This window comes from Orcinus orca, chromosome 6 (genome assembly GCF_937001465.1).
Source record: "Orcinus orca chromosome 6, mOrcOrc1.1, whole genome shotgun sequence".
In the NCBI taxonomy this organism is placed as follows: domain Eukaryota; kingdom Metazoa; phylum Chordata; class Mammalia; order Artiodactyla; family Delphinidae; genus Orcinus; species Orcinus orca.
The window spans coordinates 87,230,451-87,256,418 of record NC_064564.1 but is presented as its reverse complement, the minus strand read 5'-3'; the positions used below and the strand labels follow the sequence as shown (position 1 = coordinate 87,256,418).

The following is a 25,968-nucleotide window of genomic DNA, read 5'->3' as shown; positions in this document are numbered from 1 at the left end:
TGCCAAACTGCAGGTGGCTGGAAATGCTGTGCTGTTGATCAGTCAGGGACATACTGTCACTTGAGCTATGGGACAGAAGGCCACCAAGGGCAGGTCTCTCGGATCTCTCCTGGGAGACTGTGCATGATCTGACCCCACACCCGAAGACACAGTGTTTGGAGGAGGGTAATCTGCATGCAGGGTCCTCGGAGGGGCCACCGAAGGAACTGGGGGATCTTTGATCTGGCAGCTGGTAACTGGGTACAGGACAGAGAAACCAGGCTGAGCCAGGCCCAACAGAGGACAGTGACAGGGAGGAAGATTTAGGCTTCATAGAGAGAGAAGTTAATTATAGCAGTTAAGAAAGAAAGAGCTACATGGTCATTGTAGGTAACAGATCACATATATACACAGACATTAAAATCACTCAAAAATCCCACAACTCAGAGAGTAAATCAAGTTCACATCCAGGGGTGACCTCATGAAGTAGTAAGGGTCACATGGCGGGGAGGCAATGGGGGATGCAGCATGGGCAGTAGGCTCTCTTTTTTTTTTTATTTGTTTGTTTTGCGGTACGCGGGCCTCTCACTGTTGTGGCCTCTCCCGTTGTGGAGCACAGGCTCTGGACGCTCAGGCTCAGCGGCCATGGCTCATGGGCCCAGCAGCTCCGCAGCATGTGGGATCTTCCCGGACCGGGGCACGAACCCATGTCCCCTGCATCGGCAGGCGGACTCTCAACCACTGCGCCACCAGGGAAGCCCAGTAGGCTCTCTTTAGCACAATAAAAGTGACTAAGCCAGCACAGTTGTTACCAAAACTCCTGAGCGTGGTGCCTGTGGTACTCTAGTGATGGTACCCACTGAGGGCCCAGGCTCCTTTTCCTCTGAGAGGAAGGCCTCAGCTCTCTTGCTTGAGCTTTGGCTACTCTACATCTCTGTCTGCTTTATTTCTGGTCTTGCTCCTGGGGAGGTAAGGGGTATACTTCTAAATATTCTCCCCTTTGTACATTTCTTTTCCTTTCTACTCTGTTTTTAGAGGACACAGTCCAGAAAAATGCTCTCCCTACCTAGTTTTGCCCCTTCTCTGCCTTTCTTGCCCCTAAACAGTTATTACAGGAACCAGCAGAGGCTTCATTCCTGGCAGCTCAGGGGTTACATTTAATGAAGCAGCTGGTGATTAGAGTCCTCAAAGGAGGAAGCTCAATCATTCATGTGTTCTCAATTCATTTGTTTATTCACAAAGCTTTTATTGAGGGCCTGTTACAGGCATGCAGTGTTCTAGGTGCTGGGGAACAAACAGTGAGAAAAGACACAGCCCTGCCCTTGCAGGCTTATAGCACCCAAATGTATCCTTACAGCATGTGAAGTCTCCTCTGATGCCACTTAGCAGCCCAGCCATCACTCTTTTCCTCCGTCACCTTTGCGTTCCTGTCATGAGGCTGCTGGCCGCTCCTGAGAGCTGAGGGCATTAAGCTGAGCTGTAGCAGCTTCCTGATCCCTGTATCAGTACAGCTTCAGTCCCAAACCCGACCTGGAAAGGAAGAGCGATGTAGAATGTAAACACCACTTGTCGTTTCCGTGCTTCTTCCCCTACTTTCTAGGAAATGTGGGCAGCCTCCCGGGACTCGGCCTTTCCTTCTAAGGCATTAGGAATTGTCAAATGACGTGGAGAGGCCCCGGGAGACCTAGATTTCATTCCGCTCTTGGAGATTAGTACGGGCTGCCCAGGATGTTGACAACTCCCCTACAGTCAGAGTGAAAATGTCAGGAGGAAGTTGTTCCAACATTAAAGAATCTGGACTTTTTTACTAATTCACTTTCCAGCAGACCTCAACCCTGTCCTGGGGCAGATAGTGGGGAGGAGATCAAGTCTTGGGGTTTAGCTTTTGACTCACGAAATGAGTGGATAGTGTGCTGTCTGACCCATCTCCCAGATGGCCGCACCGCCCCGGCACACAGGATCTTAGTTCCCTGACCAGGGATCCAACCCACGCCCCCTGCAGTAGAAGCGCAGCGTTCTAACCACTGGACCTCCAGGGAATTCCCTCCTCCTCTTTATATGGACTTATAATCATGTTTTCTGAAGAGGCCTGTGTCCAGATTCATAAAGCTGGGTGCCTGGCACCCAGCAGCTGCCCCAAACATGCAGGCTTTGATTATTTTGGCTGTGACTGTGGCATTCCCTGCTCTCCTTGTTGATTCCTTCCCGCCTTACGAGGGGTAAAAGCACCCCCCTCCCTCCCCGAGGGGCTCTGGGAGATGTGCTTGTGGGTATAGCAGTGATGGGAGGAGGCCATCCTTACCTTTATTCCACATTTAGAAGGGGGACCCCAGCCAGACCAACTGTGGGGTTTCATGTTCAACCCAAATACCAAAACCAGTGAGGAGGAGAGAAAGAGACTGACTCTTGACCTAGAGGTAACACAGAGGAGTCTGGCACAATCTTGGGGTGCCCATTGGTACCCCAGGCACTCAGAAATGCTGGTCAGAGAGCAGCTCTCCATCTGAGACCTTTTAAGTGTAATACCTCAGCTGGGGAAACAGTCCCCTGGACTTCCTGGGCCCATGTCTACACGATGCCCTCCTGTGTCTCTTCAGTGGGAAGGTGCCTCAGGCTGCAAGAGGACATGGGAACTGGGGGTCTCATCCTGGCTCAGCCAGCCAGGCAGGCACTGCCAATAGCTTTAGTGATTTTTAAGGATTTGTATCTCAAACTCTGTTGGATGCTATGGAGGGCACTGAGGTACACTGGGCCAAACCCCTGCCCTTGGGGACCTCGCCCACGGGATTGAACACAAGTAACTGCTGGTATGAAGTGTGGCCCCAGTACTGTGCTGGCTGGTGCCTTCCACACACTGTCTCTCCTCTTTACACCAGTTATCCTCTCCTTTTCCTGACAGACTGGAGTTCTGAGAGGTTCTGCGTGCCCATGACCTCCTGGGCGCTGAGTCAGGGTTCAGGCTCTGGTCTGCGTGCCTCCAGAGCTTCTGCCCTCTTCACTGCACCACGTTCAAGGGGCTCAGAGAAGGTGGCTGACTAGTCCAAGGTCACGCAGCTGGAAGAGCCAGGACGTAGGCACTGGTCTCCTTCCCCAGGTCCAGGACCCCTCACAGCCCAGCCGTCTCCTCCATGCTCTCGCAGTGTAGCCCAGTATCAGACACAAGCACCGTGACTGCTCCTCAGAAAAAATGAATGCACTCCCTGTGATTCCAATACCCATTAAGCCATTATCCATCCCAGTCCCCTGCAGCGCTGGCCCCCCAAGAGATTTGGACTCTGGGAGACGGCACCAGATGGCAGCTTGGCCTGGTGACTCAGGCTTTCAGAGTCAGCAGCGTTGCACCCAACCTGAAGGCTGTCTGCTCCGACAGATGGAGGGCTGTTGTTTGTGGGGATGTTGGCTGCCAGGAATGGTGAACCCCTCCCCCGGGCCCTGCCAGGGGCCAGGTTAGCTCACTCAGGATTACTTGGTGAAGGTATATAATTCAGTGAGGAAACTTGATCAGAGCAAGGTGCCGCCTCTCCCTTCCCTAGAACCCCAGCCGGAGACTTCAGGGTACAGGCCCTGGGGAGGGGTACGGGCCTTAGAGGGAGAGGGGGTGAGAGGGCCCCCGTGCTTGGGGAGGCACACTTGTCACAATTTCTCTCTCACCCTTTCAGTGACTCTTGGTGGAGTAGGACCATCATCTCCATTTTACATACGAGAAAGCTGAGGTTCAGTTTTCTGAAACACCCGCATTAGTGGATCTGGAATGGGAACCGAGGCCTCTGTAACTCCCAAGCCAGTGCTCTTTCACCTATTCCCAGCTGGCACCGAGCCCCTTAGGGGTCAGAGGCCGTCATGTCCAGGGCACTCCCAGTCCAGTGCTCTTTCCACAAGCAGTGTTGGATTCACCCACCTTGATTCTAGTGAGCAATGAAGGTATCCACACTTTAATAAGATAAATGATTTATTGGCTTTTAAAATGTTTACTAAAATGACAACTTATTAACAGTTGTCAAAATCTAAGATCGACCAAACAATGATTCAATTAAGAAGTATTAAAAGTGTCACTTGATCAGCTCTTCTACTTCAAGACTTGGTCCTAAGGCATTGCTTATGACTGGGAATTGGAAACAACCCAGATGTCCATCCTAGGAGGTGGGATGAAGGGAACTTTGTGCTCCATACAAGGAATACTCTTGAACTGTTGCAAATGATAGTGTTGCTTGATAATGACTGACCTGGAGAGGCGTCATCACATTGTAAGGACGAAAGCAGCCTCAAAATGGGATATTCAAGTTTTCTTTTCGTTTTCATTATTTCTATTTGATGTATATGTGCATTTTTGTGACTGGCTTAATTCACCTAGCATAAGGTCCTCAATGTTCATCCATGTTTTAACATGTGATGGATTTCCTTCCTTTTTAAGACTGAGTAATATTCCATTGTATGCCACATTTTGTTTATCCATTCACCATCAACAGACACTTGGGTTGTTTCCACCTCTTGGGTCTTGTGAATAATGCTGCTCTGAACATGGGTTATTCCCATTTTTAAAGAAATTGAAAGAAGCATTTCGATGCAGAATCCGTTAACTACACATCATGAAGAAGTGAAGGTCTTAGGATTGGAGTTGGGAGCCTTCTGTTCTAGCTGCAGTTTTCCCACTCATGGGGATCCACCAGGTCCCTTTAGTCCTCTCTTGTCCTTTCTTGAGCTTCAGTCTCCCTGCGTGAGAGCGGGGTGACTGAACCAGGTGGTCTCCCAGGGCCATCCAGCCTCCAGGTTTTCCGAATCCATGATCCATTCCCACTCCTCACTTTACACTTCCTGCTCTGGCTCCATCCCTCTCCCGGGTTCCTTTCTTCCTGTCTTATTCTGGTGCAGGGGTCCTGGGGTGGGAGGACAGCCTCCCGGGCTGGTCTTGGATTTGAAGAGCCAGATGTGGGAAGGGAGAGACAGCTGATGTAGTGAAATGGGCTTCAGAGTTGACTCTCCCAAAGTTAGCAGACAGATACCCCCCTGATTCTGAGGCTAGGGCAAGTCTGAGCAGTGGCATGTACTGGTTATTTCACCAGGCAGTTACCCCAGGTAATCTCCAAATCTCAGCTGACTCAGAAAATGGTCTAGGCTTCTCAGTTATCCTGCAGCCACAGGAATGTTGATCTGGGTCAGTACCGCCCTGGGAAGCTGACTTCTAAATCCCTGACGTGCCAGTTCGGTTTGCAGCCACCCACCCCTCCCCACCGTCCTGCCACACCCAGGACCCACAGCTCCGTACCTGTTCCTTCATTCCATTGAGGCTTTGCTCAAGCTGTTGGCTCAGCCTCGTCTGGAAAGCCCTCCCAACCCTCAGCTCCCACTTTCTGCCCTTGTCTCCCACCTGCTGCTTGACCTCACTGGCCCTCCTCATTCTTCAGGATCAGTTTAAACTGCTCCGCCTTTCTGTGGAATGTACTGGTCTTCCCCGGCCTCCGCCCCAGGCAGAAGTCATCGCCTGCTGCCCTGAGTCCCCACAAACACCCTTGCTTCCCCCTCTCACGGTAAATCATTCCGTGACAGTGGTTCACCTTTGTTCCCACCAGCCTTCGTGGTCCTTGAGTGTGGGAACTGTGACTGGCGCCTCTCTGGGTCCCAGGGGCTGGCACTGAGTGAGTGCTTGATAAAGGTTAGATGGATGGATAGAAGAGAGAGAACCAGAGAAGGGACAGTCACTAGTACCAAGGTTTCGGAAGGTGTATGCTAATTTGGTCTTATCGTTAGCTTCTGAAATGAAGTCATGATTTCGGGCAGTTCTCCAAAATGGAATTGTTCTCAGCCTATCCAGCCAATCATTTATTTAAACACTTTGGCATGCATACAGTTAATGTGTCCCCAGGAAACCACGCTTTTCCACATGAGACTGGCCTGGAGCACAGCAGTGTGAGCTAAAGGCCCTAACTGCCGGGTCTGCGGTTCAGGTTCACGTGGGACTGGCTGCTGGGCTGTCTGGCTTCTGATATGCTGATCCTGGTCCTGAATGAATTCACATCCCTGCTTTGGAGCAGGACAGGTCCCTGAATGCTGGGGAGGTTGGAAGCTTGAAGGCACAGGGAGCCACACCTTGAATTTCCACATGAATCGGCTGTCCCTGCCAAGGAATAAATCGAAGCCATTGCTTCTGAACAACTCCCAGGCGCTTCTTGGCACCTGCCTTGCAGGCATTGTTGGATGGGCTGAGGCGTGGGCCCTGGGTGTGTGGCGAGGCGTGAGGATTGCCAGTTTGTTTTCTCTAATGCCACCTCAGCTCGATTGGTAGTGACTGCTTGAATGCCATGTTCAGAAGGATTCTGAGGCCTCAGCTAGGCTTCACCGGGAAAGAGTGCTGAGGTTGATGAGTGATGTCTGCCTCAGGGGTGAGAAGGAAGAGCCATGCCCACGTGCCATGCCGCTGCCACCCCTGCTTTCATTACTGACCGAGCACAGGATGCTCAGTGTCTGGATGATTTGGAGTTAAATTCCACTCTGCTGGGCCTCAGTTTGTTCATTTCTGAAACAGACATATTAGTTGGGGAATGGGCAGAAGCCTCAAAGTACTGTGGCCTAAAACAAATTGGAAGTTTATTTCTCTCTGACATTGAAGAATCCAGAGTGAAGTGTGCAGCTCCGAGTTGGTGGGGCGACTGTGCCATCCTCAACTTGCAACTTCTGCTTGTGAGCCCAGCCTGGCTGCTCCGGTTCCTGCCGTTTCCCAGCCAGGAGGAAAGGGAACTGGGCCGGGGGAGCACGTGCGCAGTGGTTTGGAAGGCATGACCCAGAAGCTGCCCACAGCATTTCTCATATCCCATTTGGGCACAGTAGTCACTTGGCCACACCGAGCTATGAGCTTGGCTGGGAAATGTAGTCCTTTGCTGGGGAACCATGTGTCCAACTAAAACTCTTCTGAGTAGAAAAAGAGAATGTGGGTGCTGGTCAGTGATGCCCTAGGGGATGTTGCCCGCCACCTCTCAGGGCTCTTAGGAGAACTGATGACAGCCTCTGCCTCATGTCTGGCACGTAATAGGCCTTCCCCGAGCTCACCGGGCTCTTCCCTTTCCCCGTGCAGGAGCTGGTGAAGATCCTGCACAAGGCACTGGAGGCTGCCCAGCAGGAGAAGAGGGTGTCCAGTGCGTACCTGGCAGCAGCCGAGGACAAGGACCGGCTGGAGCTGGTGCGGCACAAAGTGCGGCAGATCGCGGAGCTGGGCAGGCGGGTGGAGGCCCTGGAACAGGAGCGGGAGAGCCTGGTGCAGACGGCGAGCCTGCGGGAGCAGGAGGTGCAGGAGCTGCGGCAGCACGTGCAGCTGCTCCTGGACAAGAACCAGGCTAAGCAGGAGGTCATCCAGAAACTCTCTGAGAAGGTCACCCAGGACTTCATGCATCCCCCCAACCAGCCCCCTGCACCCCCAGATGCAGCTGACAGGGACCTCCTGAGCCAACAGGAAAAGATGGAGCACCTGAAGGTAGGGACCCCTCCCTCCAGGCCCTGGGGCCTTGGGGGAAGGCACTGCTCTTGACCCCAAGGGTTTTCTGGACAGAGCTGGGATGACCCTTAATACTGGAGTATTCACATCTGAAACAGACATTGATAGAAATGTTGCTACACGCTTCCTCACTTTCTTAACCAGTAGGCCCAATGCAATTTGACCTTTTCATGACATCCTAGGCTGAAAAGTGAAGGTATCTCTAAATCATCAAAGTAGAGATGAAAGAGCCCAAGATGGAGTCAGAACTCCTAAGCGCTCTGGAGCCTGGCCTGCTCAGCCTCCTTTAGCGCCGCGCTGATGCTCTCAGGAGCCCCCGAGGTGCCCAGCAGCCCTCCCCAGTGGTCCTGCACATGAGTAGTGACCTGTGGCTGGCTGTAACTTGCTCGTGATAATGACAGTAATCGCTACTCCTACTTACAGATTGTTTACCATGTGGTAGGCACTGTCCTAAGTGCTTTACTTTCATCACTTCACTTAGTCCTCGCACCAGCCTGGTGAGGTGGCTGCTTATGTGCTCCCCACTTTACAGATGAGAATGCCAGGGCTGAGAAAGGTGAAGCAACTTGCCCAGGACCGTGTGCAGAGGAAGTGGGGGGACTGGAACTGGGTTGCAGCTCACCTCTCTGACTAGTCTTGTCTGCTCTGCTGCCTTCCAGCCTCTGTGGCCCTTCCAGCCACCACCATCATCCCGGCCTCACCCTTGCCCAGGGTGTGGCTTTCACCCGGGAAAGGCCACCCCATCCCGCAGGGACCAGTTGCAACACAGGGGGCAGGAACTTTATTTTAAGTGTGATGCCTGCCGTGGGCTGCGGCCTCCTCTCTGGAGGGTGGTGACAGGAGCTGGGGATAGGTGCGCCTAGAACCCACCGTCCCTACAGGCAGCCACATAGCCCCAGTCAGTCCTTCCCCAGCCCTCGCACCCACAGCCACAAGAGTATACATCGGATTACCACGGAAATCCTGTGCCGCTGTATCAAAGAACTGCTGTCAGACGGGGTAAGAGGGGGAAAGGAAGAAAGAGAGAAATCCGGGAGCTTTTGAGAGACCAGTGGGCAGTGTGGTATAGTGGCCACTCCCCAAGCTCTGAAGTCAGGCAGACTGCCTCTTGCTAGCTGTATGACTTGGGCAAGTTATCTCACCTTTATATAACATGGCCTAACCAGTCCTACAAACAGAGTTGTTAGAAGGGGAAAGGAAGATGACATGAAATCCAGATTCCCTTCCCTTTCTTTCAGCATGAAAAAGCATATAACCAGTCTCTGAACCTTCTCCCTTATTTCGTCTAAAATCAGAGATTCTTTTGAGTGCAAAATGAAAACAAAACCTTTCAAATGCAGATGAAGCTAGGTTGTCAGAAAGCTGTGAGTCCCTCACAAAGCAGTGAAAATTGCTTCCATGAGATTGCTTTCCTACCCTGCTCTATCCTGCTAAGTGTCTTCTTTCTGTGCCCATCCTGCTGGAATCCACTGTTGAAGTCCCAGTAGAGCAGCATGGGGGTCAAAGTGCCTCGCTGGGTGCCTCCAGACCATCTCAGAGAGTTGCCCGGAAGTATGGACTCACCTAAATGACTGAGCGTGCCCCTGAGTTTGCATGTTCAGGAATTTAATTTATCAGTGAGCCCAGATACGAAGAGATTCTGGGTACGATTCACATCAACCATGCTTATGTTTACGGCTGCTCCTCAGAGGTTGTTAGAAAGCTATCAGTCCTGCAGCTGACACCTTGGAGGTGTTTTCTGATAGGTGTTGCATGTACTAGACTCCCTTATTTTTTAGCCTTTAGGTCTCTGATCTAGAAAAAAATAGAAGACCCATCAAAACTCCACTGTTTTTAAGTTTTGGGACAGAACATGTTCACATTTCCTACTTGCCCTTGTGGTTAAGTACACTCAGCTTTAAGGAAATGCCCCCTTTTTGAAACTGTCAGTGTGAGGACAGAATCACTGACTTCTTGAATATCAGAGCCGGAAGGACTCAGAGATCTAGTCTGCCCCCTCATTTTCTGGCACGGTCGGCCGAGTCCTGGAGAGGGGAAAAGACTGGTCCAAGGTCGCACAGTACACGCAGCAGGGTTACAGCCTGACCCCAGGTGTCCCCACGTCCAATCCACTGCCTTCCCCACTAGCACAAGGGCTCGTCCACACGGCATTTCCCAAAGATGATTCCCAGGTCCCTGGTCCCTGTGAAAGCAGGAGGGCAAACTCTCTTCTTCCCTGTCCCCTTTCTCCAGTTATGTTTTCCTCCTTTGCCTCACTGGTGACAGTCACGTGGCTTTTCTCATCTCGGAGCTCTCTCTTTTTCCTCCCTACAGTTCTGAGCCAAGAACACTCAAGGTAGGGCAATGAGTGAACGGGAAGGCACTGCCCAGATGCCACCCCACCCAGGCCCACGGCTGCTCTGAGGGGCGCTTGTACCTGCCCTCCTTGTACGGGCTGCAAGCAGGGTGCCCTGTGCGACACATCCAAAGCCTTGGAGAGCCCCTGGACATGAATTGGAGCTTCTGAGCTGGGAGGGATCTTGGCCAGAATGAAGAGGGTCAGCACGGCCTATGAGCTGTACACAAGTGACCCATCCCTGATATTGAAGTGCCATGGGTGAGGCGTGCTGTTCTTAATTTCCTGATAAATCAGGGCCTATCCGAAGTCGTACCCGCAATAGTCTCTCATGCTTATCTACAGGCCAGTACATTTTCTTGAGTGAGAGAGAAAGGAATTGAGTTTCCATTCGTAAATGCCCTGGAATTGCTAGGTATCACTGTGAGCATGTGTTGTCCATTGTTCCCACAGTGTCCATCCAATCAGAATAAAGATTGAGAGCCATAGCTGCAGCTGCGGCTACTCCTTTCAGGCTCCTGCTTGACCCTCCCCAGTGCATGGCCAGCTTCTCCTTGCATACCCCAGCAGGAAGATCATACTGCCTCCCCTGGACAGCTTGCAAAAGGAAAACTCTAGGCTCAGATATAAACATTACAGCTTTATTCATAATAGAAACAAACCAGGGACTTCCATGGTGGTCCAGTGGTTAAGACTCCACGCTTCCACTGCAGGGAGCATGGGTTCAATCAGGGAACTAAGAGCCCGAATGTCACATGGCACAGCCCCCCAAAAAAGAACCAAACAAAAACACTCAGGGCTCAAACTAAAAATGCAACAGGAGAAGGATTATATCTAAGTTACGGTAAACTCACCTAATAGAAGAGTCATCAGACATTAAAAATTATCATTGGGAAGCTTCTGTAGCAACATAGAAAAGTATTTACAAAGTGACACTAAGTAAAAAATTTTCACCCAGAATTGTTCAGTATGATCACCAATATATGACAAAATATTTTTATTTAAAAAACAAACACTACTTGAATGTTTTCTCTGTTTTGGTCCTTGTATTTAGTGTGCACGTGACCTCACTTAGTCGGCTGCCAAGTGGGGTAGTTGGTATTTGCTCCTTTTACAGATGAGGAAGGAGAGGGTCAGATTGGTCCAGTGAGGCCTCCCAGCCAGGAAGTCAAAGCCAGGACTTGAAGTCCAGGCTTAATGCTCTCTCCACCATGTCATGCTGGCATCAAGATTAGAGAAGGGGGCTATCACTATTATTTTTTTTCTTTCAGACTTCCTTTTCTGTTGCCATTATTGGAAATTTCTAAAGGAAGAAGGTGTTGGCAGCTCATCTGAGAGTGAGGACCAGGGAGATGTTTCTGGCGCAGCTCATTAAATGTTTTGCTCTCTTCTCCAGGATGACATGGAAGCATACCGGACCCAGAACCACTTTCTCAACTCCGAGATCCACCAGGTCACAAGGATCTGGAGAAAGGTGGCTGAGAAGGAGAAGGCCCTCCTGATGAAGGTGAGGCACGGGAGCCCTGTTCTGGCCCTCTCTGTCCCCAGCCACCCTTCCAGTCCTCTCACCACCTCACCACTGGCTCAACTCTCTCCTCATGACCTGACTGCTCTCCCTCTGGACCGTGCCCTTCATGAGCTGTCTTCCACATATCAGGGATCTGTGCTCTGCTGACTGCCGCTTCTGATCACAGAGGTGAGGGGAAGAGGCAGGCAGCCACTGCAAGCCCCCACCCCCTAAAGTAACTGCCAGGGGATTTAAAGGGCCTTCCCCCTCTTTGTATTTCCCTTTTTCCCCTTTTGTCTTTTTTTTTTTTTTTTAATAAAGCCAGCCTTTCTCTCTCTTTTTTTTTTTTTAAATTTTATTTATTTATTTATTTATGGCTGGGTTGGGTCTTTGTTTCTGTGCGAGGGCTTTCTCCAGTTGCAGCAAGCAGGGGCCACTCTTCATCGCGGTGCGCGGGCCTCTCACTATCGTGGCCTCTCTTGTTGCGGAGCACAGGCTCCAGACGCGCAGGCTCAGTAATTGTGGCTCACAGGCCTAGTTGCTCCGCGGCATGTGGGATCTTCCCAGACCAGGGCTCGAACCCGTGTCCCCTGCATTGGCAGGCAGATTCTCAATCACTGCGCCACCACGGAAGCCCCCCCTTTTTCCCCTTTTGCGAGCCAGGTATTAACTCTACATTCCAAAACCGCCACAAATATGGGGGAAATTAGAAAGTGACCATGCATGCCCAGGGAAAGCCTCAGAAAAGACCTAAGAGGAGCTTAAGTTTATACCTCAGGCTGATCCTGGGCACAGAGGCAGCCTACAACAGTCAAAACCAAAAACCAAAACAGCAAACCCTAGGTAAGAAGGAGTATCTGATTTCCAGAGTTAACATTGGCATTTTTAATAATATAATAGCTAGTTATTTTACCAGCAAAAGCAGGTTTATTCGGGACTAACCAGAGGAATTACAATTTGGGATACTTGAACTATGGTGAACCACAGGCAGATTCAGGGAACAAGGAAGGGGAATTTGCTTTTTATAGGGAAAAGGAAGGGGTTGGGAAGGGCTGTGATAACCAAAAAATCCATTGGAGGAAACTAGGAGTCCCAAGTATGGAGGCTTCTCATTGGCTGGATTGCTACAGTGCCTGATTGGCTGAGCTGTCTTGGCGTGGAGAGAAGTTTTCCTGTTCCTGCTGGATAGTAGAGGCAGCTTCTTGTCAGAGATGTAGGTGAACATCTCTTCCTGTTTGGAGAAATTAATGATGCCTGTGGCAGGGCCTGAGAGGTCCCCATACAGGCCTGGCCGGACTTTTTTAGCTGAGCTTTCTTTAATTAATTCCACCCTACCTTATTAGGTTCAGATGTCCAGTTTTCAACAAAATATCACAAAGCATACAAAGAAAGGAAGATACGGGGGTAGGCAGGCAGGGAATGTGCAGTGTGTGTTCCACGAGGTGGGAGAGAGGTGGTGTGTTGGAGAAATGGAAAAAGCCCACGTGGTGGCAGAAGGCACAAGGGCAGTGTCCAGAGCTCCATGTCCATCCATCCCCTGGGCACTGCTCAGGTATACCTCCTACAGAGAGCTTGCTCTGCGCCAAGTGCCCTGGAAGGGCTTTGTATACATTGGCTCATCTAGAGTCACATATAAGAATTCTGAGGCAGACTCTGTATCATCCCCGTTGTTCGGATGAAGAAGTTAAAGCACAGAGAGGTTAAGTAACTTGCCATAGAGCACCCAGCCTGCAGTAACTGATCTAGGATAGGACTGCAGGCAATGCCCACCTCTCCCCTCATTTTTCTGAGTCTAGCCCCAGCCCTGGGCCTGGTTCTCTTGCCTGGAGCCCTGTCTGCCTTGCTATAAACTCTTGGATTCAGGACTCCTCTCCTTTCCTTTCTATGAATGGCTGGGGCGGGGGGATGGGAGATGAGCGCTGGAAGAAGGGCTGGACTGCCTAAAGCTGTTCAGGCCTCAGGCCTCTGGCCCAGGCCCAACCAGGTGGCCTGACCAGCCCCACCCCTCCCTCCCACAGTGTGCCTACCTCCAAGCCAAGAACTGCCAGGTGGAAAGCAAGTACCTGGCGGGGCTGCGGAGGCTGCAGGAGGCCATGGGGGTCGAGGCAGGCGAGTGCTCGGAGCTACTGAGGCAGCTCATCCAGGAGGCGCTGCAGTGGGAAGCCAGCGAGGCCTCAGCTGACAGCGTTGTGCTGAGCCCCATCAGGTGAGCCCAGAGCAGGGCTGGGTCTTCATGACCTGGGGGCCGCCAGCCACCCTGCTACCAGTTGCTGCTGACCGTGTGTGAGCCCTGCACATGCTTACCTCCTTGTACCTCCGGATTAGTGATCATGTGGTTGAAATGAGCCCCATTTTACAGCTGAGAGGCACCGCAGGCTCAGAGGAGGCAGCCCTTTGCCCAAGGCCACACAACATATTAGTGCATCTGACGTGGGCCTGCCTCCAGAGTTCTGTTTCTTCCACTTCCCCAGGCTGCCTCCCAGGGGTGTTTGTCAGAGATGGGAGGAGGGGAGACAAGCCAGCTTCCTCCTTTGAGCCAAGCCTTTGCTGAGCACAGTGGACCTGGGCATATAAATATACAGAAGGGGCTGTGGCTGGGGTCAAAGGTCCCTAGAGGCTGGATGGTCGGTCCAGTGGCCAGAGCCCAGGCTTTGGAGCCAGACTTGGCTTTCTCACTGTGTAACCTTGGACAAGTCACTTTACCTTTCTGAGCCTCATATTCAGCCTCCATAAGATGCGGGCTAAGAGCCCTGCTTTGCAGGATCATGAGGATTAAATGAGGTAGCACAGGCAGAGCACATAATAGGGGCCAATAAATGCTGACTCTATGAAAGGCCATCTGAATGGGTCCCCAGCTCTCCTGTTTCTGCTTGTTGGTGGTGCTTCCTGTTGCCCATCTGTCCTTGGGCTTGCTGGCTGTGGAAGTGGGGTTCTGTAATGGCAGTAGAGGACTTCTTGGGCCTAAGGCTTCATGGAGTAATAAGAGGGTCCTTTATATTTACACAGAATGAATGAGCAAATATCTTTTAGCACTTGCCATGTACCAGGCACTGTCTAGCCCCCTAGCAATTTACATCAGAGGATCTCATTGGGTCTTCATGAGGCAGAGCAAGGAGTTCCTATACCCATTGTACAGAGCAAACTGAGGTTCAGAGCACTGAAGTGACCTGCCCAGAGTTACATGGCCAACCTGCAGTGAAGCGCAGGCAGGCTTCCTGCCCAGGGTCCACCCTCTCCCCGCTGCCCCTTATCTGGGGAAGGGCCTTGCAAGATGTCGCTGACACAGGCTTTTGCTGGCAGCGAGTATGACGAGTACGGCTTCCTGACAGTACCCAACTATGAGGTGGAAGATCTGAGGCTGCTGGCCAAGATCCAGGTGCTAGAAGTGCACTCCCACCACCTGCTGGCCCACGAGGCCGTGGAGCAGCCGCTGCGGGAGCGCTGGGCTGCCCTGGGTGCGCTAGCCCCCTCGGCGGAGATCAAGCAGCTGCTGCGGGTGGGCGTGCCCCGCGAGCACCGCCCGCGCGTCTGGAAATGGCTGGTCCGCCTCCGTGTCCGGCACCTGCAGGGCCCCGGCCGCTACCAGGAGCTACTGAGCCGGAGCCAGGCCTGCAAGCACCCCGCCGCACGCCAGATCGAGCTGGACCTGAACCGGACCTTCCCCAGCAACAAGCATTTCACCTGTCCCGCCTCCAGCTTCCCTGACAGGCTCCGCCGGGTACTGCTGGCTTTCTCCTGGCAGAACCCCGCCATCGGCTACTGCCAGGGCCTAAACAGGTAAGCCACACAGCCCCCGTGAGGGCACAGCCTCTGCCTTCCAGGGCACCTCTCTGTCTCTCTGGAGCCTCTCAGAGAGGTCAACCCAGGGGGCTTGGTCCCCACCATATGGGTGAGGACAAGCAGGTGAAAGGACGTGTTCAAGACAGATTTGGGCCAGAGCCCCAGGCTCCTCGTCCCGTGCCCTCTCCTGTGATTTGTCCTCAGGGTGGTGCCACTTCCATAGAGAGCACGTGAGCGGGCCCGCTGGGGTTGTATAGCCCACAGCCAGCTCACGTATTGCATGACTGCCTGGGTCAGGGATCATTGCTTTAAACAAAATCCACTCAGAGGAGCCCAAGGAAAAGAAAATTTGTAAATGTTACAGAGGAAGCTCCCAAAAGCCAGAAAAAGGAAATAGACCTAGGGACCAGATAGATGGTCTTCGAAAGCCGAGGCAACCGCTCTGTCTAGCAGGGCCATAGCACAGCACAACGCCAGGGGGCACCATTCATGCCATATTCCAGGGGGACTCTGTCCCCTGAGATTGTGCAGCCCTCTGTGGGCTGCGTGGTCTCTGGCCTCTCTCATAATACATGGCTGCTTCCTTCTCTCTCAGCAGACCAGCCTCACTGTCTGTCATTCCTTGGACATTTAGGGCCCATCAGGGCTGTAGAACAGCGTCCTCAGCCCCTAAGTCAAGCCTTTCAGCAATCCACTTGTTGATACCCTCATGTCTCAGGCCTAAATTCCCAAAGGAAGGAATCTGTCCCAGCCTGGATTAATTTCTACTTCTGGTTCAACAGCAGGAGACAAGGGATAGGAGCTGGGGGTGGGGTAGGGTGACTTGGTAGGGCTGCCCCCGCCAGTACTTTGGAGAATTCTCGTGGCTGCCCCCAGTTATCTCGATAGAGGTGGCATAATCTCAAATATTTCCCAAAGCACGTTTCGGTTCAACTTTATTTTATTTATTTATTTTTTAATACTTTATTTTATTTTTTTATTTTTTTAACATCTTTATTGGAGTATAATTGCTTTACAATGGTGTGTTAGTTTCTGCTGTACAACAAAGTGAATCAGCTATACGTATACATAGATCCCCATATCCCCTCCCTCTTGCATCTCCTTCCCATGCTCCCTATCCCACGCCTCAGCTTAATTTAAACACATATATACTCAAGCAAATTTTACATAAGTCATTCTGCTCTTTTTTTCAGGCAGTGTGTGACATTTACTTAACACAGAATAAATATTCAGTGTCCCTACTCAAATTTGAATGGTTCCCAAGGATAGATATTTTTAATACTTTTTTTCCAGCTTAAGTTGGGTGAAATTGAGCATATACATGTACCATTACTGGGAATTCAGAGTTAAGCCCGAACAGTAATGCCTCTCAGTCTAAGCCTCCTTGGAAAACATGTTCAGATTTCATGCTGCTCTAAACGTCCGCTACAGGAGATGTCCATAGAAATTCATTCATTTAACAGCTGAGCAGAAGCCTGCACGCTTCTCATCTGTTTGAACATGTTAAAATCCAGAAGGCACAAAACTTTTGAATCCTCTTTTTAAGATTAGATTTGAAGGGAGCTAGAAGCTCTGAGACTGTATGAATAATTTGTACATTTCGTGCAAAGGTCAGGTAGGAGCTAAGACGTAATGAGGGCCTCCTGCATGCCAGGTACTTACATACCTGATGTCATCTAATCCTCAGGAAAACCCTGCGAGGTGAGCATTCGTGCCCGCCATTGCCAGGTGAGATAAGAGAGGGTCTGAGAAGCTAAGGAACCTGCCTGGGCCTCACCATGCATGGGCTGCTAACCCTGGTCTCCGGACCCCAGACCTGGTTCTTCCTACCATCTGCGCTCACTCAGAATGGGAGCTGTAGCAGAGAGTGTGCTGAGGGCACTCAGAAACCTTTTTTCCTGATCAAATATAACCTTTTTTGAGAGCAGGAATGGAGCTAGCCACATATGCGCTTTGGAGTCTAATCTATACTGAAGGAGCAGGGGGAAGATCCCAAAGCAGGAGGGGATCTTAAGGTAAGCCATGTAGAAAGGAAAGAAGCCGCTCCCTATGTGGAAAGAGGCAGCACCAAAAGTTGCTGAGGGGTATATAGGAACAGCTGAGACCAAAACCAGAGGTATTTCTTTACTTCTTTCTTTGAATGCTATAGTTATTGGTATTTAGGCAGGTATTCATACTATTGCTTTAAATAGAAGATTATTTGTAATAGAGCCTGTTTAAATGTGGCGAGTGCATTGTATTCTTTCAAAGGCCCTTGTGCAGCCGCTTTCACTTGTCTGGGTGCTGCCATCTAGTGGCGGCTATTAGAACTGCATGTGTGGTTTCTCGAGGACAGAACCTGCTTTTATGCAAAAAACCCAGCCTGTTTAGAGGGAGACAGATATCATAGTAATGATTTAATGCTAATTCAGAGCAAAATTTTAAAATCCATTTGGCTCTAAAATATAAGTGGATTTAAAGTAGTTTTTCCTTTCCTACATCACCCTCCTTTGCAGACCTACTTGGGCTTGAATGTCTTCCGCTGGAGTCTGGCTGTAGCCCTGAGCAGTTGCTAGGACCCTAGTGAGTGCCAGCAGCCTCTCATCACTGACCTTTTTTTTTTCCCACGGGTTTTAAGTGTACAACTCAATGATCTGGAGTAAATTCACAGAGTTGCACAGCCATCACCACAATCCAATTTTAGAACATTTCCATCACCCCTAAAAGACACCTTGTGCCAATTTGCAGTCACTCTCAATTCCCACCCCCAGCCCTGAACAACCACATATCTACTTTCTCTCTCTATGAGCATGCTTGTTGTGGACATTTCATATACCAATCATAAAATATGTGGTCATCTGCATCAAGTTTCTTCCACTTAGCATGTTCTTGAGGTTCATACAGGTTGTAGTATGTGTTTTGTTCTTTTTTTAACCAAGCAGCATTCCATTGCATGGATGTGCCATACTTGGATTATCCAGTAACCAGCTGATGGACATTTGGATTGTTTCTACCTTTTGGCTATTATGAATAATGCCATGAACATTCCTGGGCAAGTCTTTGTGTGGATGTATATTCTCCTTTCTCTTGGGTGCATCCTTTTTTTTTTTTTTTTTTTGTGGTACGCGGGCCTCACTGTTGTGGCCTCTTCCGTTGCTGAGCACAGGCTCCAGACGTGCAGGCTCAGCGGCCATGGCTCACGGGCCCAGCCACTCTGCGGCATGTGAGATCTTCCCGGACCAGGGCACGAACCCGTGTCCCCTGCATTGGCAGGCGGACTCTCAATCACTGCGCCAGGGAAGCCCGGGTGCATCCTTTTTAACAGAGATTCAATTTCCACTGTCTAAATGCACCATATGCACCATAAAGTATGTAAATCTTCTTCTTCTTTTTTTTTTTTTTTGGTTATAAGAATGCTGCCACAGATATTCTTGTGTTTGTGCTATTATTTCTGTAGCATTAAAACACACCCAAAAAGTGAAAAAGTCATGAGGAATACACATCTAAAATTTTCAGTAGCCCTAACAAATTTCCAAACACCAACAGGTAAGGCCCATAGAGAGGAAGGGGGACCTGCGAAGGAGTCAGGAAAGGGGTGGCCGGTACATGTCAAGGGCGGAAAGCAGAGGCTGGCTGAGGGTGAGGCAGCTTCCCAGATCTGTCCTTCAGGAGTTAAGCCCAAAGACTGAGGCACAGGCCAAGGAACCTCCTTGTGACTGTAAATGAGAACCTATGGCCTGGGCATCCTCAGGGAGACCAGTCTTTGAGAGGTTAAGGGCAATATGATTTGGAAACAAGGCTCATGGAAGTAAAAACAAGGTCCTTTGGCCTCCTCCACCAGAGGGGTCCTGAGTATCCCACCAAGCATATTGAGAGCATTCCTGGATTCAGAGCTCGTGTCATACCCTTGTCCCCAGTGGCATTATTGGGACTCTCAGAAACAGTGGTATCCATTCCTAAAGGCCCTGGGCCTTGCTTAGGGCCTTCCATGGGTGGAATCTTAGCAGGATTAAACCTCCTTTTCTGACACAGAAGCTTTATCCTACTGGTTCAGGATTGTGTGCAAAAATTAAAAATAGTATAAATCACTGAACGTTATCAACGGGCTCACACATCAAATCACTGACCTTTTACTGTGAGCAGAAATCGAAGCTAATTCCGACACCCACTCCTGGACTGAGAACAGTGGAATGAGGTAAGATAGAGAGAACAGGCTGGACTTTGGCAGTCCTCTGCCACCAACTGATTGTGTGACCTTGAACAAGTCACTGTTGCTCTGTGGGCCTCGATTTTCCTGTCTCTGCAGTGGCCAGGGATGACCAGCAAAAGTAGCTGCCTGGAGCCTTATCTTGTGAGTTTCTGAGGCAGCCTCCAGACTCAGTGGGAAAGAGTACCATGATCAATTAGTTATGTCTGCCCTGGGCATAGACAAAGAGAGTGTTGGCTGGTGTATCCCATTTGCTCTCTCTGAGCTAAATAATCTCTGTAGGCCTTCCCACTTTCCCATCTCTGAGAGGCCAAAGCCTACTATTTCCAGGAGACCTGTAACTGTTCTCTCCATCCACTCAGCTAAACTAAGGACGGTCTGTAACAATACTTTAGCCAGAGTGGAGAGAAATACCTTCCCAATCCACTAGGGAGAGAAAAAGGATTTATTTTTTTCTTTTCAGAAACCCTGTTTATTAAAAAAAAGTGTAAACTTCAGAAGATGTCGGAGGTCACGAATCCAACCGAGTAAGAGCCCAGAGAAGCATCAATATCTGACAATGAAATGTGCTCTTTAAGTCCATTGAGAGTGTGAGGCTGCCCCGTGCTGAAAGCGGCAGCTCCCTGAGGGTGTTCAGCGGGTGCACTGTGCACAGCCCCACTAGGCAGCCCTGTATTAGTCATGTGGGGCTTTGTTAACGTGAGATTTCTAAGAGGCTTTGTTAAGATATGTATATCATAAGCCTCTAAAAGGGGGCTAGAGTATGCAATGTTCCCCAGCATCTTTGAATATGGGACCATGTGCTCACCTAGCATCTTGAGAGACCAGTACATTTTGGGAAATGTATTCTTGGATTCACCCTGGACAAGACCTGCCAGGGAAGGTGGGGGAAGGAGAGAAAACAGTGCTTCTTCCAGGCAGACATCCCTGCTCAGCACTGTGGGTTGTCTTCTTTCTTATCCATGATCTCATTAGAGCCTCATGATAACTCTAGGGGAGAGGGGAAGCAAAGGAGAAAAAGAATTCCGAGTATTGAGCACCTGGTACATGCCAGACAGTGAGCAAGATGCTGTATGTCTGTCTTCTCAATGCCTCACAGTCCTGGGAGGTGGATACTGTTAACCCCACTTGACAGGTAATAAAAGTGAGGCGCAGAGAGGTTAGCACACTTGCCAAGGTCTCAAAGCCCATGAATATTAAGATGAGGATAGCTAACCTTTATAAAGCACTCTCACTACGTGTTAGGCACTGTGCTGGGCAGTTAACATGTATTTACTCTGTTCATCCTTACAACAGTCCTGTGATTATTATGAGGCTGAAGCTCAGAGAAGTTAAGTAACTTGCCCATGGTCACCCAGCAAGGAAGCAACAAGACTCCAGAGGCCCTGCTCTAAGATGATCCCAGTTGCTCTGGAAATCCCCTAGGTAGTCCTCTTCAAAAGCATGTTCATCTCGCCCCAGTTTCCAGGAACACCAGCCTGGTTAGAGAGTGGGGTTGGGCAGGACATCCCCCAGGGAGTCACCCCTGCCGTGGGCTGCCTGGTTGTGACTTCTGTGGGTCACTCCAGGCCTCCTTCCCTCCCACTCCAGACTGGCGGCCATCGCTCTGCTGGTCCTGGATGAGGAAGAGAGTGCCTTCTGGTGTCTGGTGGCCATTGTGGAGACCATCATGCCAGCTGATTACTACAGCAAGACGCTCTTGGCATCCCAGGTGAGCAGGGCAGGGAGGGGACTTGGGGGCCATGCAGGTTGGTGCCCCTGAATTGTTCCTACAAGTCAGTGAATCTTGGAAAGGTCAGGAATCTCTCAGGCCTCCATTTCTCCCTCTGTACAGTGGGCCAATAACCCTTCTCTGGGACTGCTGCGATGTTCCAGTCAGCTGATGGCCTTGAGAATTGCTGGGGCCCTGCCCACACGATAGACTGTTGTTATTCCAGTGGGGACATTACATCACTAGAAACAGTGGATATCCTATGGAGGGGAGGAGGAGAAAATCTAGTGTCACTAGATTTTGACTGGTGTTTGCCAGTCAAGAATTTCAAAACAGAGGTCAGGTAGGGTGGAAGTTGGGACTGGGAGGATGGGAGGTGACAGTGACGCTTCACACACACGCATCATCACCTGCTGAGAAATACAGCTACCTCCATCATCTCATGACCCCCTCCACTGCCCTCTGAGCACAGACCAGCCCTGGAGTCAGGTGGAGCTGGGTTCAGAGCCAGCCCTTCAGAAACCAGCCATCTGGCCTTGGCAAGTGGCATCACTTCTCTGAACCTCAGGCTTGCCTGCTTTTGAATGGAAGTAACACTACTTCCTGGGCTTGTTGAGAGGTGTAAATGCGAAACCATTTCAGACCTCCCACCTCCACCCTCCAGCCTCTCCCTCCTTACCCCTTGTCCCATTCTTGCTGTATCAGTGCGTCTGCTTTATGGAGAGATGCTACCCAGGGAGAACTGTCTCACTCCCCGCCAAAACCTACCAAGCCATTACCTGCCCACCCATCCTGTCCTCCTTTCCTACTGTGAGCACCCAACACTGTTTCCTCCTTCTGGGATGCCCACCTGGGTGGAGGGCTAAGGAGAGAGATCAGAGATGAAGATCAAGACTTAGGAGTCATCAGGAAATAGGTGGTGAATCAGGTAAGGATTGTGTTCTGCTGTGTGGCAGGGAGGTCCAACCTAATAGTGGCTTAAATGGGGGGTTATTTTTCTCAGATAATGAGAAAGCTGAAGGCTCCTTCCAGCTAAGTGCTCTGCCATGTGACTTTCATCCTCCTGCTGGTCACCTCGTGGTCATGAGATGGCTGCACCCTCTCTGGCACTGTGGCCATGGTCTAGGCTGAAAGAAGCAGAGGGTGAAAGACAGGCACTGGCTCCCTTTCAGACAGCTTTCCGGACCCAGCAACTTCTGCTTACATCTTACTGGCCAGAATTGTGTCACATGGCACCTCTAGTTGCAAGGCAGGCTGGGAAATACACAAATATTTCACTTTACAAATATTTTATTTTCACTTTTTAACATCTCTGGAATTGAGGTGTGTTGTATAACCAATATACTATGGTGTTTTTGTTTTGAGTACAGAAAATTTCAAATGTACAAAAAAACAGAGAAAGTGTAATGAACCTCCATGCATCCATTACCTAGTTTCAATAATTATCAACACAGGGTGGCCAGTACTGTTTTCACCTATACTCACACCCACTCCTCCTACTCTGATGACCTTGAAGTAAATCTCAGACATCATATCAGTTCATCTGTACATCCTTCAGTAGGTTCAGTGGCATCTTAGATTCAGTGAGTTACCCTAGGTTTTGAGCTGGACTCTTGGCCTGCACAGCAGACCTGGAGTTCAGGGCAGGGAAGGAAGGGAGAGGGTGTTTGCCACAGCAAGAGCTAAGTCTGGAATAAAACTTAAATGGAGGGAGAGGGCTGAGAAACCTGCAGTTCCAAGAAAGAGAGCAAGAGGAGCCTGAAACGGGCTTGTCACAGAAGTGGGGGCAGCCACAGAACAACCGTGTCCTGGGGCAGGGAAGGAGCCAGTGCGGGCAGTGACCAACCGGGTCCAGTGAAACAAGGACAGAGGTATGATGTGACTGCACTAAGAGGTCATTAGCAGCTATCACCCAGCAGCATCGCCCCCTGATGTCAGGTGTGGCTCCCCCAACACCGGCCCCCAGGACTTGCCCTGAGCATCTTGTGCATCAGTCCCAAAACAGGTGTAGGGAAGCGGCCATGGTGTCAGCCAATACAAGCCTGGGGGACAAAGGAGCCAAAACTCCACTGGCCAAGAACTTACAGTCCACAGAGACCTCTGCATCAAAGCTCCAACCTGGAAGGCTGCTCGCCAGTGGAGCGACCTGTCTCCCGGCCAGGCTGGGCTCTAGCTTCTCCGGGCGCTCTGTGCCCCCAGGTGGGGCAGGACCCACTGGGAGCAGCCTGGGGCCGTGTGTGGACCAGCCGGGTGTGCAGGGGTGGACCGGACGGAGGCAGCCCCCTCCACAGGGCAGCAGCTGACAGGCCCTCTCTCGGCTTGCAGGTGGACCAGCGAGTGCTGCAGGACCTCCTCTTGGAGAAGCTGCCCAAACTGATGGCCCACCTGGGGCAGCACCGTGTGGACCTGTCTTTCGTCACCTTCAACTGGCTCCTCGTAGTCTTCGCAGACAGTCTCATCAGCAACATCCTCCTCCAGGTCTGGGACGCCTTCCTCTACGAGGGCACCAAGGTAGGGCACTGCGCGGGGGGTGGTGGTGAGCAGGAGTGTCCTGGGCAAGTCCCTGCATCCTCTGGGTCTCGATTCTGCCCCTGGACAGTGGGAGGACAGAGCCCACCTGTCAGGGCCATGGAGGACCTCTCCTGGGAGCGTGGCTTTGTAAACTCAAGTACTTTGCACCCCTGAGAGGAAGTGGTGCTTCTGCTTCTGAAGATGCGTCCTAAAGTTGGGGGGATTCCCTTTCCCTGGAGAGGAGGCACAAGCATGACCAGGAGGCGCATCGCTATTCTGTCCATTGCCCCTCAATCACCTGCCGTCTCTTCCTCCTGTTTGGACTGAGCCCCAGATTGGGAGGCTGGCACTTGGATCTGGTCCCAGCTCTGCCCCTTACCTCGCAAGGAGACCCGGGGCAGGCCCTCCCCTGACCTCCGCCCAGTTTCCCCATGGTGGCTGACCTCACAGTTCACCAAGTGCCCTCGGATCTGTGTCTCCATTCGATTCCTACTGGAGCCCCATGTAAAGACAGTGTTACCCGCCATTGGGTCCAACAGGGGCAATGCCTGGCCCAGGGTCCCAGGACAGTCCCCATCCCCAGATTCCAAGCTGTGCTCCCCTGTGGGATTTCCAGTCCACCCCCCCTTGGTGTTGCCCCGCATGTTTCCTCCAGGCCTTCAACCTCTGCAGCCTGTCCAGGGCCTTCCACAGTGCCTGGGGGTGTGGGTTCTGCTCCTGCTGGGGACTCCCTGCCCTGGCTCCCTGTGCCCCCCTCCTGAGCCCCCACTTTACCCCCCAGGTGGTGTTCCGCTATGCCTTGGCCATCTTCAAGTACAACGAGGAGAAGATCCTGAGGCTGCAGGATGGCCTGGAGATCTACCAGTACCTGCGCTTCTTCACCAAGACCATTTGCAACAGTCGGTGAGAACGCACTCCTGGGCCACCCTGCCCCTCCACCGTACCCACCCCGCATACATCCCTCCGGGACACAGAGCAGAGAGGGGGCTGGTGTTTCCAAAGGTAGGTTCATTAGCGATTCTGATCCTCCGTTGCAGCTTAGAAATCTTCAGGGACGTTCCACTGCCTTGGCGTCTGTCTGCCCCTTAACACAGCATGCAGGGCCTCCGTGCTGTTTCATTTCTTGCCCACCTTCTCCTGCCCCCAACACCCATGCCCTATGATCCTGCCAAACAGAATTATTTGAGTTCCTAGGACAACCTCCATCTCTGGGCTTCTGGCCTTGCAGGTTCTTCTACTTAGAATGCCTCCTTGCCACTTCCACCACCACCATCTTTGCCTGGCCTACCTGTACTCATTCTTCAAAACTCAGCTCACTGTCCCCTCCTCCACGAAGCCTTCCCTGACCAACTTTTCCTTTCTGGGTCAGAGCTCCCACAGTGCTAAGCTTCCTCTTGCCTCAGTACCTGTCACTTTGGGTGGAAATTGTCTTCCTATTTACTGTTTCCTCCCTGGAAGGGGCCTCAGCTGCATGAGCAGAATGAATGCAGGGGTGCCTGGGACACCCGGTGACTGTGACTGTGCTCTCCCCCCAGGAAGCTGATGAACATCGCCTTCAACGACATGAACCCCTTTCCTATGAAACAGCTACGCCAGCTGCGGATGGCCCACCGGGAGCGGCTGGAGGCTGAGCTGCACGAGCTGGAGCAGCTCAAGGCCAAGTACTTGGAGACCCGGGCAGCCCAGGGCCCTGCAGTGCCCGAGGGTTGCACCAGCGAGGATGAGGGAGAGGCGGAGCCCTGACTTGGCTACCTGCCCTCCCCAAAGCCCTTTCTCGCCCTTGGCTGGCAGACCCACAGGGGGACAGCCATGGAGCAGTGGTCTAGGCCCCACTGAGCCCCATCACCATGTGACCCTGGGCGAGTCCCTTCCCCTCTCTGGGACTCAGTCTCCCCATTGGAACATTGGCTCCTGAAACCATTGGTTGGGTTATCTCCTCATGAGCACACACCCAGGATACACCCCTCCTCACTTCCTCTGCAGAGCATTTTAGCACCCAGACAAGCAAGAGTGCTGTCTTTATAGGGTAACCTTGAACACTCTCTAAGTTTTATCTGTGTATGACAGTGTAAATATTGGAAATAGTTCACAAGCTTTGGAACCTAAACGATTCTCAGTAACCGGTCGTTCCTGGGCGGGCCCAGGGCTCCAGAGTGTCCCACCACTGGGGCCTTCCCAGCCCGGGACGTCCCTGGCTGCTGTTTCTCTTGGCATCTCTGCAGGGCCGGTCCTGGTTCCTGGAGAAGCTGTGCAGTTAGGGCTTTCGTCTTTCTGGGCAACAGCGCCTCTCCAGTCCTGGTTGGGCCTTTGTTCCAGTTCTGAACTCCCACCTTCCAAGGCCTGTATCCTGAGCCTTGCACTTGCCCTCGCCTTTCTCCTCACAGCCCATCAGGGGGCCAGCGGGTGGGGAGGGTGTTCCCAGGGAAACCCCTGTCCACTACCAAGAGGAACTTGGTGTAGGGGCTGAAAGCCTGGG

General features: G+C 51.5%; 1 protein-coding gene across 4 annotated transcripts in view; it reads left to right on the top strand.

Annotated features, from left to right (window-relative positions):
* The window catches only part of TBC1D2 (TBC1 domain family member 2), a 42,441-nt gene extending 16,842 nt beyond the window's left edge, over positions 1–25,599 (top strand). For 2 of the 4 annotated variants that reach the window (XM_049711131.1, XM_049711133.1), the window contains 8 exons: positions 7,046–7,441; positions 11,194–11,304; positions 13,323–13,510; positions 14,605–15,081; positions 20,861–20,981; positions 23,307–23,492; positions 24,274–24,395; positions 25,028–25,599. In XM_049711131.1, coding sequence (XP_049567088.1) covers positions 7,046–7,441; positions 11,194–11,304; positions 13,323–13,510; positions 14,605–15,081; positions 20,861–20,981; positions 23,307–23,492; positions 24,274–24,395; positions 25,028–25,235 — 1,809 coding nt within the window. In that variant the 3' untranslated portion in view covers positions 25,236–25,599. Of the gene's footprint in view, positions 1–7,045; positions 7,442–11,193; positions 11,305–13,322; positions 13,511–14,604; positions 15,082–20,860; positions 20,982–23,306; positions 23,493–24,273; positions 24,495–25,027 lie in introns of all 4 variants that reach the window. The other 2 variants (XR_007477978.1, XM_049711132.1) reach the window with 2 other exon arrangements.
* Positions 25,600–25,968: the final 369 nt, after the last annotated feature.